This window comes from Centroberyx affinis, unplaced genomic scaffold (assembly GCF_046629955.1).
Source record: "Centroberyx affinis isolate AG114_WGS23_722 - 3 ecotype Tasmania unplaced genomic scaffold, CSIRO-AGI_Caff_v1 ptg005091l_1, whole genome shotgun sequence".
Taxonomy (NCBI): Eukaryota; Metazoa; Chordata; class Actinopteri; order Beryciformes; family Berycidae; genus Centroberyx; species Centroberyx affinis.
Window position 1 is genome coordinate 79,850 of NW_027282520.1, and position 14,296 is coordinate 94,145.

General features: G+C 41.2%; 1 protein-coding gene across 1 annotated transcript; it reads right to left on the reverse strand.

The window, feature by feature from the left end:
* Positions 1-6,017, reverse strand: LOC139666713 (vimentin-like). Its single transcript, XM_071546027.1, has 9 exons — positions 5,465-6,017; positions 4,944-5,004; positions 2,832-2,927; positions 2,276-2,437; positions 1,708-1,833; positions 1,137-1,357; positions 713-756; positions 532-617; positions 1-418 (listed from the first exon to the last, which is right to left on the reverse strand). The coding sequence occupies exons 1-9, from the start codon at positions 5,995-5,997 to the stop codon at positions 377-379; spliced, it is 1,371 nt and encodes a 456-aa protein (XP_071402128.1). The 5' UTR covers positions 5,998-6,017; the 3' UTR covers positions 1-376.
* Positions 6,018-14,296: the final 8,279 nt, after the last annotated feature.

A 14,296-nucleotide genomic window follows, 5' to 3' on the forward strand; every position in this document is an offset into this window, starting at 1 on the left:
ATGGTTTATTGCTGCTGACAGGCAACTGTGACATCTTGTAGCATACAGATTTCTTGGGAGTGTGCATGCTGTATCGATCAAAAATACTATTTTGGTTACAAAGAAAGATTTTTATAGACCTCAATAAGTATTTCTATGTTGTGGTGATTTCATAATTCTGTCTAAACAAATGTGACAAAGGATAATACTTTCAGCAGAAGAGGAAGCAAAATACATTCTGTCTCAACTAACAGACTTACAGGATCATCACATATAAAGGCACTTTTAGAAGCGGTTTGTTTTGTGTTTGTCGGTTGGTGTGTTTGCTTGCTTATTGCCCCAAGGAAATGCATTTCTTCGTATTGCTGTTGCTGGTCGTTTGGCAAAGACGAAGAGATTACTCCATGTCCTCGTGGTTCTGGGTTGACTCGTTGATCACCTGAACAAGGATGTAGGGGCGAGAGATAATGTGATGAGCAGTCCTGTGTTTTTAGGCTCAGAAAATTTTGAAAATTGCTCCATTGATTGAAAATCACTTCAAGTTGATTCTACCTGGCCATCCCTGGTCTCAATGGTCTTGATGAGGACCTTCTTGGTTGTTGTGCTTTCAACATGAGGCCTGGATTCAATCATTGTTTCTATGGTCATAAGTGAGAGGGAACAACAGTATGTATTAACTGACGATTTATCATTGTCTATGCTAACATCAACAACATTTAGAAACCGATCCTACCTCTCAGGTTTAGAGATGAGAAGTTTGGCAGTGGGGTAGAGATTCTGCAAATGGAAAAGGACATTAATGAAGTATAAAAAATCATCCCGGCGACACATCTGTTTAATATCTGCATCTTTGTTGAATTTATTACCATATGAAAGCCATCCTACCACTTGTTCTTTACTTCAGCAGGAGAGGGGATTATTGACATAGCGGGCTCACATTATTGTTGTCACAGTAAAAGGTTATAACTCTATTTTGGTGACTTTCAGTGTTTTGACTTGAAGCTTTATGTGGTACTTTAAGTCTCAAGATCTTTAATCCTATGAAACCAATTATAACCCTGTCATTCAATTAAAAAAATGTATGGTTGTCAGTTAGAAAATGCATCTGGGTTAGAGCTTTTCATCTGTCAGCAGTGATAAACAAAATGTGTTCTCACCTGCTCTCCTCTCCTTCCAGCAGCTTCCTGTAGGTGGCGATCTCGATGTCCAGGGCCATCTTGACATTTAGGAGGTCCTGGTACTCGCGGAGGTGACGGGCCATCTCGTCCTTCATGTTGCGAATGTCCTCCTCCAGACGGCCGATGCTGTCCTGGTAACCGGACGTCTCCATGGAGAAGTTCTCCTCCATCTCTCTCATCTGGCGATCCAAGGACTCATTCTGGGACGGCAGCCAAGAGGGAACAAAATGACACTTAGCAAGTGGTAGTGTAAATGACTGTGATTTCAAATAAAAAAAAACTGCCAAGTTATTTTTGCTCTGTGACCTGTGAAAATCAATTCTCACTGGATATTTTCCTCTCTGACTTTTTTGGGGAGTAATGTGAGTAGATGGCTAAAATTGTCTTTGACAGTTTGCCTTTTCTTTGTCACATTGCATGAAGCTCAATCCCTGCACTTTCTTTTTTGTGCTCCATTTGCCTCATTCCTACTAGTGATGCGTGATACACATCATTAAACTTGCATCAGCATCTTTCATACTACAACGTCAGTCTAAAGTTGCATACTCACAGTTCCTTTGAGGGCATCCACTTCACAGGTGAGGGCCTGAACCTGGCGTCTATAATCATTGGCCTCCTGCTTGGCCACTCTCAAGGCCTCATTATTTCGGGCAGCGGCCTCAGTGAGGTCAGCAAACTGGCAATCACAGTGAGGGACAGAGAGAGAGAGAGAGAGAGAGAGGGAGAGAGAGGGGGAGAGAGAGAGAGGGTGAAATTCATCAGCCACTCAATAAATGATGAGTCAGAGGTTGAAGGGAGGGGGAATGAGGCAGCAGTGTAAATTATTAAAGGCTGAATATGGACAAGATTGAAGCTTGTGTCCCCACTGACCAAACTACACACTAAAGTTAAGTAGATTAGAAGTTTTAAGGCAGTCCTGTGGCATGTGATATCCTGGCTACTGATTTGAATTGAATTATATTTAAAAAAATATATATATATATGTGCTTGCTGTCCATTCATTGCTGTCTTGCTTCATAAAATGTAATTCAAGCATGGATCATTGATTTCAACCATATTTTTCTCATTTCTTTTTTCTATTAAACCTAATAGATACCGACTTCTTAGAAGATCCGTACCTTGGACTTGTACCAGTCGTCAGACTCCTGGATGTTTTTGGAGGCCAGGTTCTCGTACTGCAGGCGGACGTCCCTCAGAGCGGCAGTCAGGTCAGGCTTGGCCACATCCATGTCCACCTGCACATGCTGCTCCTGGATCTGGCTCTGCAGCTCCAGCATCTCCTGCAAGGGAACAGACAGAACTGGTATGTGGGGCAATTCTGGATCAAAAGGTATTTGCAAATACTTTTCATTTTTGTTTAAACCTACTTAAGTGCCAGATGGGTGAGGATTGCAATAAAGGACGATATGAGTACCAGAATATTTAGACACTGTCACAGGAAAGTATTTTAAAATCCATTTGTATACTTTTCTGTAACTTACTTGACAGTTTCAGAATTGTTGTGATGCATTAAGCCCCACCCACCTGGTACTCCAAGTAAGTTATAACAAACACTATGAAATATTTGCAACCACTATTTGACCCAATTTTAATGTGAATGTGAGTGCATTTAATTCACTGTGCAGTGCTTCTGCAGTAGACTGTGTCACCTTCAAACACAAGAAGGACGCTTACCTCATCATGCAGCTTCTTGATGAAGTTGATTTCGTCCTGGAGTGACTCTACCTTCCGTTCCAGGTCCAGTCTGGCAAGCGCAGCATTGTCCACATCCTGTGCCGTGACACTGATTCTTAATAGGGTGACTTGTGAAGGTGATGTGTGTGCACTGACACAGAAACAGTCACACGCTTGCACAGAGGCCCCAACACACACTCAAACACACACACCCATGCACATACAAGGACCGACTGTGAGTGCGGCAAGGTCATGAACACATGCATCCAATATAAACCAACTGTAGACACATGACAAGTGTCAGAGTCAACAGAGGACGGGGTGTTTTCTCGTTATTTTGTCATATGCTGTATACAATGCAGCATCTTTCAGGCCACACTGCCTGGCTACTGGCAGATCAGCAGGACAGGCTCCTGTAAATAGTGCCTAAGGATACTTCAAACAAGTAAATGAAACTGTATATTGTCTGCCTGTCTCTCCTTCTCTTTAGGCAAAATTCTCAGCAAATTCTGGGTGATCATTTACATCTCCATTGTAATTAAATAGATTCAATAAAGAAGGAACTATAGAATGCCCAGAACCACAAAGAATGTATTCAAGAGGTATATTATCCCATTAACTATTACCTAACTTTTTTAACCTGAATCTCTACCAGTCCTTCACCAGAAATTGAAATTTTTTATAAATATGACCTGGAACATATACTGGAAGCTCTGTTAGTGTATGTTATCCCTGTGTTTTGTGGTGTTTAATTAGATAATTGTGTGTTGTCTGTTTTATAACTCTACTGCAGTGAAGCAAGAGGCAATTTGGATGATAATGTTTCTATTCTATTCTATTGTATTCTATTCTATTCATTTGTACTCTATTCTATTCTATTTGTTTCTATTCTACTCCATTTCCTCTCATGCATTCACACGCTGGCCCCACAACAGTGAGCTTTGTTGGGGCGTTGGCTGGCTGGTAATTGAGGTATCAGCAAATGAAGCGGCTTTGCCCTGCTCTAATGCCAAAAACAAAGTGCGCTATTCAGCAGAGTTTCCCACACAGGCCCGGGGCCGGCAGAGAGACTGTCTGCCTGACTGCCTGACTGCTGTCCGGCCTGCTGTCTATGTGCCACTGTGGCCATAGGGACTCCCTTCCTGCTACACAAGGTCGTTCTGCATCATCTATTGATCACTCACTCCATGCCCTGAAAAGTGCGTAGTCGCTGGAAAATTGAATTTAACTGCAGCTGACACCCATCCACAACTATTAGCGTAGCATTGTCAGTTCCTAAAGGCGTGGATTTAACAGTTTTGAACATACTGAGGATTCACCATCATTTTAAAATTTGCCATGAAACCCAGTGATAAGGAACGATCTCTGACAGAACCAGAACGAGTGAGGCTATGATGTTGAGGCTATCCCAAAATGAGACAGCGAGATCACATGGTGGCTTGTCTTCTCGCTCTGATAACCACATTGGATCCACACTGTCGTGCTTGTGTCCAGCTCATTCAGTGTGTCCAGTCGGACTGAAAGAGATCTCCTCTCATTGCAGGCCTGATTTAACTCAACAGACACAACTTGGCCTTTTGTACCGGGCTAGGGTCAGTTCTGCTCTAGCACTGTTTTGGATCACGGCTCGAATCTGCTGTTGTGCCATCAGAAGGGCGCATTCCTTTCTTCTCAGCTCATGAGCAATAATTAGATAGAGGACACCTAGGAGAGAACGGGACAGTTACTGTCGTTTGAAGTGTGGCTCTTGGAGATAAATCAAAGTTCATCTAATTTCTGTGATGCCACCAGTCATCAATTTGGAGTTTTTTTTAAACCGTATTTAAGCAGGAATATTTTGGGAGGGTTATATACATACACACACTCACGCCTGGGAGCATCTTCTACTGTTGACTTCTAGGGCTTGGGGTGCAAAGGTCCAGAAAAATGAGAGAATTACATGGCGAGCCCACAGTCCCTGATTATCATCCCTCTTACGAAAGTTCATCCCTCCTCTACTTCCCTCTTTCTCTCTGTCATTCATCCTATCTATTACAAAGAGAGTTTCACCTTCCGCTGTCAATGTGAAGTAGGCATAACACTCTGTATGAACTGGCATAAGGTCAATCATACCTGTCTGAAGCTCTGCATGGTTGCCTCAGCCTCCTCCCGCTGGCCGATCTCATCTTGCAACCTGCAATGACAGAAAAAAAATACAGGCAAGCATTTTAGCAGCCACTTGGGACTTCTCTGCCTTGGCATGGCTTCTCTCTCTCTCTCTCTCTCTGCCTCCCCAGCTCTGTCTGCCCTTTCTGTTTCCCCCTTCTCGCCCATTCATGCAAACCTTTCAGTGAAAAAGAAAAAAAGAAACTTAATTCAAAAGTTCATGAGGTAAAATAGACACTGTACAAGTTCAGTTTATACACAGTGTCTGGGAAACATTTTTTTAACTAGAAACTGAAGAAATTTTTATAGGTAGGCTATATAATAGGTTTATATACCTATTTATAATATAACTAGGTCTACATGCATGCATTCGTTGATAATATTTAATCTAACAGACACAGCAAAAGAAAAATACTGTAGCAATATGGACTTTCTGTAATAACATTACACAGTTTGGATTGGGCACAGAGTGGCACCCCGCATCCTACTTCTCTCTCAGCCTCTCGATGTCGTCTGCCAGGTTATCCCGGTGAACCTCCACCCGGGCTTTCTCGTTAGTGAGCTGGTCCACCTGGCGCCTCAGCTCCCGCATCTCTTCCTCGTACAGGTCTCCGATGCGGGACGTGCCTTTGCCCCGCAGCTGCTCCAACTCCGCCTGCAGGATCTTGTTCTGCTGCTCCAGGAAGCGCACCTTCTCGATGTAGTTGGCAAAGCGGTCGTTGAGGGACTGCATCTGCGCTTTTTCGTTGGTGCGGTTGGTTTTGAACTCGGTGTTTATGGCGTCGGACAGGGAGAAGTCCAAGTTCTCCGACGCCAGCCGAGGCATGGCGGCGCTGCTTCGGACCCGGTGGGTTTTGGATGCGTAGATGGTCGGGGCGGAGGAGAGACCGAAGGATACCCGGGAGGAGCGCATGATCGGGCTGGAGAACTGGCGGCTTGAGTAGGTGGACCTGACCGTGTCCCTCTCTCCGCCAAACATTTTTTTGTAGGAAGAATGAGGACCTGATCTGTAAGACGTCATGGCAGTCGGCTGTTTGGTCTTTTCACACAGGTGGCTAGATTAATGTTGCTTTCCTCTGAGTTGATCTAGCTCTTGTCCCAACAGCATCCAGTGCGCCCCCGACCAGGAATGCGTTTACTGAACCATTAGTTATTTATAGTCTCCTCCTTATGCAAATGACTTAACGGGGACTTGAGTGACACCTTGAGGATCCTATCAAAAAGCGGATAACACAAATAGTTATCTTCCAGGCCTATACCAATATAGGCACAGTTCTAGGACCAACCTATAGGCCTACTTCTCTACTCGGATGTTTTGTTGCCTATTGCGCACCATAAGTAGGATATGCTATGTGAGGTCAGTTGGGCATGTTCAGCCACCTCATCACAAAGATGCTGATGCACAACCTCGGATTGTGAGTAGCCTACAACCTCAAACTGAAAGTGCTCACAAACTGAAATCACATTTGGGATAATTACATTTTCATCCTATTGTGGGTGTCAGGAGATGCAGAGTGGGCTATTGATAGTTTTTAGCGAATTTCTAGAGGCTGTTAGAGTTTGCTGCCTTTTTACAGTATTGAAACCCTTAACACCCAGACTATAAGATCTGTATCTGGTCTCCCAGAACTAGTTAAGTGCAACTTAGTGCCTATAAGGACACAAATTAGTATAATGCTAAGAGTTAAACTCTTAGACTACGCTAAACATTGGCAATTCATTTACACTGGAAGGGCTATTTTCTATCCATGGCTTGTCAACAAGTTTCTTCCTCACCATTCAGATGTGACATAACACAGTGCTTAGAAAGAAAATCCATCTTACGTATATTGCAGCTTATTAAATATTAATATTTTACTCCTTACTTCTATGTCTTCCTCTCTTTCCCCTCACTTTAGAACACACAGACACACACACACACACATGCACACACACACACACACAAACAAACAAACACACTCCACATGCATTTTGTGCAATTCCAAGTGTTTTTGTTCTTTTCCAAGTAATTCTTTTGCAATCAATTTTATGAAGTATTGTGTCATGGGACACTGTGATAAATTAATTATAAAAGAGTGTTACCATCTATGGCCATTTGTTTTTATCAGCTACAATGTGTGTGTGTGTGTGTGTGTGTGTGTGTGTGTGTGTGTGTGTGTGTGTGGGCACACTCGCGCATGTGACTTGTAAGAGAGACAGAAAGAAAGAGAGAAAATCAGTTTAACATCTATTTAAACTACTTCAGTTAGCATTTAAACTGCTGTACAGTACAATATGGGCATGAAACAAGCTGAACATTTTTTAATCCAGTCCACACGTCATCCCACCTCTTCAAACAGAAACAGAAAAGAAGGAAGAATGCATGAATAAAAACAATAACATCTAAAGCATTAGAGAGAATGCCACAACCCCATGTGCACACAAACACATCCAGGCAGCCCACCAATCTGTCGCATACATATATGTTCAAATCTTTGGTGGACACACACACACTAACACACTCACAGAGAGGAGGAAAAAAAGGGAGAGAAAAAAAGGAGACAGAGAGGCTGGGGTGGGATATGTTTTACCACAAGATCAAAGTCATCCAATGCCAGCTTTGCCGCAGACTGTTGTAGTGTTATGTATGCAGGAAAAGCTTGTTACCATTAGTCGGCCTTTCCTCAGGTTGACCTGCAGTGGATACTAAAAAAGATAGAGACTAATCTCCACATCCAATCATACGTGTGTGTGTGTGTGTGTGTGTCTCTCTCTCTCTCTCTCTGTCTCTCTCTCTCTCTCTCTCCTCACTGCATTGAGAGCAATAGTTGCTGCAGTGCTGCTGAGTTGCTGAGATTCAGTGATTCTGAAGGGAGATGCAGGGCAGGAGAGCTGAGCCAATGACATTCTACACCTCTCACCCATAGGTGCTGCTAAACCTTTCACTACCTCAATACTCCTCTTCTTTACGCATGTCCAGTTAATGTTTGCAATTACCTTAACAACTCCCTTGAGAAAAACAGTTAGTGTACTTTACTCTTTAGAAAACATGAACAAACAAGTGCACAAATAGAACGTGAAAGTAATTTAATTTACTTCAGCAAAGGGTGTTGACTCAGATCCCAACTAGATGCACAAATATTTTAAAGAGTTTTTCACATGTTTTGCCTTGCAGGGGGGGATGAGTGCATTGATTTAAAGTTGGCACTGTGCCTCTGAATGATAACTGTGTGGAGGGATAAGCTAAACTGAGCTCAGTGACCTTGTCTGATCTCTTTGATGCATTAGGCTGCTGAAAGGAGGAGCGGTTTAAAAGTCCAGTGGAACAACAGTGTGGCACTGTCTAGTAGCAAAACTGAGGCCAATTTAAGGGGTTAGGGTTTCATCCTAGAAAGTAGCATGGTAGCATCACTATTAGCTACTAAAACATTTACGTTTTTTAGATTACAATAGATTACTTTTTGTAACCCACAGTTCCACATATATACCATTTGCCATTAGTAGTCTTTCTATGCCATAATTTTGGAAAGCACCAGTAAATAGAGAGAATGTTGCATGTCTTATCTAAACTCAATTAAGAGATCCAATAAAGACAGACAGACAGACAGACAGACAGCGTCAGGAATGCAGGAATGCATAAAGGCATGCTGAACGCATAAAGCCACCCAAACAGCCACTTGCTCCCAGCTTTGAAGTTATTTTGGAGACAAATCCACAGCTAAACAAATCCACTAAACGGCTCAGTTCAGTGAGTGGAACAATAATATAATAGAGAAGTCTGTGGTCAGAAGAGGCTGGATATGGTATGCAAAAAGTAGGCTTATCTATACATTTAAGTATACTTTCATATTTTCTTTTAAATGTGATTTTACTGCACATTTCACTTTTCTAATCTTCTTGCACTGTCTTTTTATCTATGTCTTTATTTTTATTGTATTTATGTAAAGCACTTTGAATTGCCGTTATGTATGAAATGTGCTATATAAATAAAATTGCCTTGCCTTGCCTAAGGCCTCATAATGTGGTAGATCATCCAAAATCACTTTCTCTCTTTCAAATTCTGTATGAATTCATAGATTTTCTGTGAAATCCAATATAAACTGCAAGTTTTTTCTTAGCATAGGGCATCAAGGCATATGTAGAACGTGGCATAAGAGTAGACTAAGTGGTTGGGAAACAAGAATGACTAGACAATAAATGAGCAGCCAGACGGGACATGGATACAGGGAGTGCAAGCAGTGCAAAGGCACCCGGGTCCAATGGTGCTAGTGGGCCCACATAGGGGCCCCTCTAAGAGTAACTAGTGGAACCCCCTTACTTGAAATGGCTATGGAAATTAACATTATCAAGAGGCAGTTACAGGTGGGGGGGGGGCATAAAAATTCCTGCTCCCAGGCCCATCATCACCCATCTCTGCCAGTGTTGGCCAGAGAGACAGACAGAGGAGGTTGGGATTGTCACAGACAGAGCAGGGATTGTGTATCGCTGATCTGTCACCTAACTGCAGCAACAGAATGCAGACAGTAGGCTGTAATTATTGTTTGCAGCCCAGTATCTGCCAGTGCAACAGTTTGGGCCAAATATTTCCCATTTTTGGCAATGTTTGGAATTTATAGCTTTCTTTTTGTTGCTCTGCAGGAGAGCTAATTCCAAAAGAGTTGTACGAAAGGATTGTAAAAAGAATTGAATAAGACACAACATTAGTCTGAGTCAGCCTGTAATGGGACAGGGTACTAGATATAGATAAGTTGTCCTGTTTCTGGGTGTCATCGCTCCAGACCACAGGCGCTGGGCAGCAAAAAGGCATCCTTTGTTTCATCTCCCATGATTGTGAATCACCAGCCCGCGCGCCCTGTAGCCATAGCAATCGTCCCCAACATTATTTTGCGGAGCTGAAACCCAGACAGAGACAAATTCAGGGGTTGCCCTGCTCACAATGATGAATTATCACAGGATATTAGTAACGCATTTTTTTTATGAAGTTGCTCTTGCAGAAAATTGTGTTTGTAGTGAGCAGTTTGTAACAGTGTGTCTCTATCTTACATCAAGGATTTTTGTTTTTTTGCACCTTGCTTGTTTTAAAAACTGTTTGGTCCTTTTATTGGTGGGCTTCTTTGTGGGTCATGACATGGCAGATTTAGTAGAGGGTGTGCTGCAGCACAAAGTGCTGGTTGCACACCCAGTGAGTGTGTGTAGATCAGAGTGAAGTAAAGCTCTATGTGAAAAAGACAGGCTGTAAATCCAAGCTGGGGGTCCCTAGTGAGCTTATGTCAAGTTGTGTGTGTGTGTGTGTGTGTGTGTGTGTGTGTGTGTGTGTGTGTGTGCATGCTTGTGTATTTGCCTGGACAGACACAAAGAGAAGAAAAGGAGGGGAGAGACTGCTGTGCGGTACATTTTAAATGTATAATATAAATGATGCCATCTATCTACTGTCATACTTTTTGCACTCCCAACAATACTGGAGGCCAGTTGCAATTTTGGAAACCTCTGGGAATCAGAGCCAGTATTCCTAAATTAGTCTGGTACCATTTGTCTAGTTTAACAAAATTAAGTTTATGTTGCTACTGATTTTGACTAGTAATCCTAAATCCAAACACCCGTTTCAACTGCCCCTAAAAAAGCTGTTACCACAGCCAACATGTTACTGTGATTACACTTTCAAAATGCAATCAGGTGAATGATATGAAAGAATCCAGCCGGGCTCAGGAGACAAAAATTGAAAAAGCCCAAACTTACTCTATATGGATGATCACTTTTTTCTCATAGAGGGTTATTTCTTTGTGAAATCAAGCATGAGACCATTTAAGGAAAAGTTATAAGGCTTCACATGAAATCAGTCTGTACATTTGAAAACACAAAAATGACCAACAACATAGATTGTATGGAAGCTCAAAAAGTCTACCTAATCCTTTACATCCTCTTCAAAAAAGATATCTTATTTGATTTCACCAATAAATATATTTTGTTTTCTGGTTGACGTACAGTGATGATGTTCCAGGCTCATTATCATACGGCTTTTCTTTCCTCCCTAGGTTTTCCAGTAAAATGAGGTGAATAAGGTGAATAAGGACAGTCATTTTGTGAGATGGCACTTCCACTGGATTCCTTTAGACCGTAGTTACACAATAGAGGAATTATACTGCAGGAGCTATTTTCCCAAATCTCTATAGTGACTGACTAAACGCTTGGAGGGAATCCAGGATGGCAAGTTTATAGAAACAGTTCACAACCTCTCTCTCGCTCTCTCTCTCTCTCTCTCTCTCTCTCTCTCTCTCTTTCTCTGTGTGTGTGTGTGTGTGTGTTTGTGTGAGGGAGTTACACATGAGAGAATAATTTCCCAGTATTTGCCTCTGTCTTTAGCGTAATCGCCATGTATAACTTATGTAGCTTTAAATGCTGAAAAATAATCATAATCCCCAAGGCATTTGATCAAATGACTAAGAGCATTTTACTTTTTTTTTCTATACTTTATGTTTCTATGCAAATGTATTTCTATTGTTTTTGGTCATAGTTTTTATATTGTGTCCCTTTTTCACTATTTACAAGACCAAGGGACAAACTCGTCTATGCTCACACATCTCAAGCCAATCTGTCATTGGCCATTACCTCAAGTGTCACTTGCATATGCCTCACTGCATCACGGGGTGTCACCCAGTCTGATGACAGCAACAGATGGCACTCACTCTCTCTGTTGAAATGCCTCAAGGGCCTCACCTGCTTGAATGGAAGCAGACTGGAGTGCATCAAGTCGTTTAAATATGAAAAGTCTCATTCTGGAAAAAAATATAAAATGCCTATTCCTGCAAAAGCATTGTTGTCACGCTGTAAGTTCCTATTAAAGTCATCTTAAGGCTTTTTTGAGAATAAAACAATCATGTTATTTGACATGTTGACTGAAGGATTTACAGAGCTTTGCAGTGAAACCGGTCTCCTTTCATCAATATGTGGAAAATGTTCAATTTTATGCCACTCTTCCCCAAAACAGACACTCAATTGTGCACTGCATGTTTGTCATTGTAGTCTCTGATAAATTATCTGCTTTTGGAACCTAGCATAATGTGGCATGGCTGAGATGAGTATTTCAGACTGACTGGACAGAATATAGATAATGAATTGGCCTTTTCTCTCATTTCTGAACTTAATGTACTGCACTGTAGCTCTAAGAATAAAGCAGACTACTGACAGGCGTATTCAGCATTTGTGTGCGTAAATATTAAAGTTAATAACCACATCAAATAAATATGTCACAGGGTCCAAAGATGCTACTAGGCAAACATCATGAACTGACTTAATAAGCAGTGGTATTCATTGAATGTTGGCTGTAACAGCTGGTTGAGCTTTCAGCTCAGAAAACATGTGAGTATAATGTTTGTATTATACTCACAAAATTTTGTGTTAACTGCAACCCTCTACAGTAGCCTGTAAATTTATTATGCCTATCCCCAAAATATCCAGACAAAACCTGAAATAACAGAAGTATCACATTAGGCCTCTGCCATGTAGGGGGTTTGGCAAGAGTTGATTGATTGATTGATTGATTGATTGATTGATTGATTGATTGATTGATTGATTGCATATACTGACTTTATGTGGATATGTAGTGGCTTTAGGCTACATGTCATGCAGGAAGTCAATTTATTTATAGTCCATCAAAGGCATGTCTCAAAAGGACTTTACAAAGAATGAGCCTACCTAGATCTAACTAATCAACAATCAATCACACAACAAAATTATGCACTATGGAAGAGATTTCCATGTTCCACTTTTGTTTTGTTTTTCCAGTCTGTGCCTCAGACAGCATTACAGTGATAATGATGCATCATGCCTTGAAATCTGCTATAACACCTCATAAGTTTTCTCATTGCCATTGCCAACATAAATGTTTAAGCCTCTCACTACTTCCTACACCACCCAGCCACTAGAGAGCGCCAATCTACGCACGTAGGCTAGTTGCCCCTGCTATCAATTCCCAGACCTGTAGTATTTATTGGTTTAGTCTTTGGGGCCAGATGTAGCTGTCATCCAGTATTAATCTCAGTGACACTCCCTCAAGAAAGGTAAGCAAGATACCCTTTAAGGTCCCAAAATCTGTAAAACGTAATAAGGTTGTATTAGGTAATTAGCAGATGGTGCCAATATCTCATTAATTTGCAACAAAAAAAATATTAAAATATGATTCTTTATCATTTTTTTAATATGTAGAAATCTTGAAACGAGAGTACGCCTACAGCTGCCCCTGGGAGACTGAACAAGAGAGGGAGACAGGTAGGCTGGTCAGTTTATGTAGATTTTAGTGGACTATCAAGTAGCTAATGCTAGCTAGTTAGCTTTTTCGGCTAATGGAGATACAACCACTGTATAGTCAGACAGACAGTTTTACGTTTCATGTTGTAATCGTTTACCTGTGGCGCAGTCTGGCCCTTGGTCACAAACTCATTGCCGACCTTTGCTCTTGGGTAGCAAAGAGCATGGGATCATCTTTCAGTCAGATGCTAGCCTGCTAACATCACTGGCTTCAACCATGGATGCAGGCTTCACCAGGGAAAGCAAGGTTCATAGGTTAACAGCTGAAAGTCATTTAGAGTCTAGTTTTTGAACTGTAACTGTAAAAGATCTCTTGAAGCTATTGTAGCTACCTTGTAGCTAATTCTAAAGCTTGCAAGCTTGAGAAAACTCAGTGGTGCACTGAGTCTAATATACAATTCACTTCAAAATGGTTTCACAACTCTGGTAATCTAACAAAGTCTGGTAATGAATAGTAGCAAATGGCACCAGCTCATACTATTATCTTTTCAAATAAGCTCTCTATATATTATAGTATATTTTGGATGAAATGAAGATATATCAATGGAATACTCTGAATATTCATTGGGAACAAAATAAAATATGATTTTATTGTAATAGATGAAATAGTAGTAGTATACATGTTCCATGCAGGTTTATTGTTTCATTGATTTAAATTGTTGGTATTTTAAACAGCACATTTTTATTCTCAGCACAGTACTTGATGAATGAGCGATCATCTGAATCAGAATCTGTATGAAACACAACACAGACTTTTGGCTGCTACCACTATCAGCCTTATATTGTATGTAAGCTGCGGTCTAATGAACTGGTTGTTGAGATATTTAACAAGAGACATAGTTGAGTAAAAAGAAACCACCCTGCTACTGTTACACAAACAGAGTAAGAGTAAGTGCTAGATGTACTTCACGTAATGTAGCCTACATAAACACTTTTTGCAAAACCCCTTTTCCTTTCAGTACCTCTTATAAAATAATATTAGTGATCCTGCTCCTAGCAAAATGCTTGTGTTTGTCCCTCTGAACAGAATGCTTTCA

What these genes read in the sequence shown, in the direction of transcription:
- LOC139666713 (XM_071546027.1), bottom strand. Translation starts at nt 5,997, where the DNA reads ATGACGTCTTACAGATCAGGTCCTCATTCTTCCTACAAAAAAATGTTT. An exon ending in ATCGAGAGGCTGAGAGAGAA is followed by an intron (nt 5,005 to 5,464) that starts GTAGGATGCGGG and finishes CTGTCATTGCAG; the next exon opens with GTTGCAAGATGAGATCGGCC. An exon ending in TTGAGACCAGGGATGGCCAG is followed by an intron (nt 419 to 531) that starts GTAGAATCAACT and finishes ATCCTTGTTCAG; the next exon opens with GTGATCAACGAGTCAACCCA.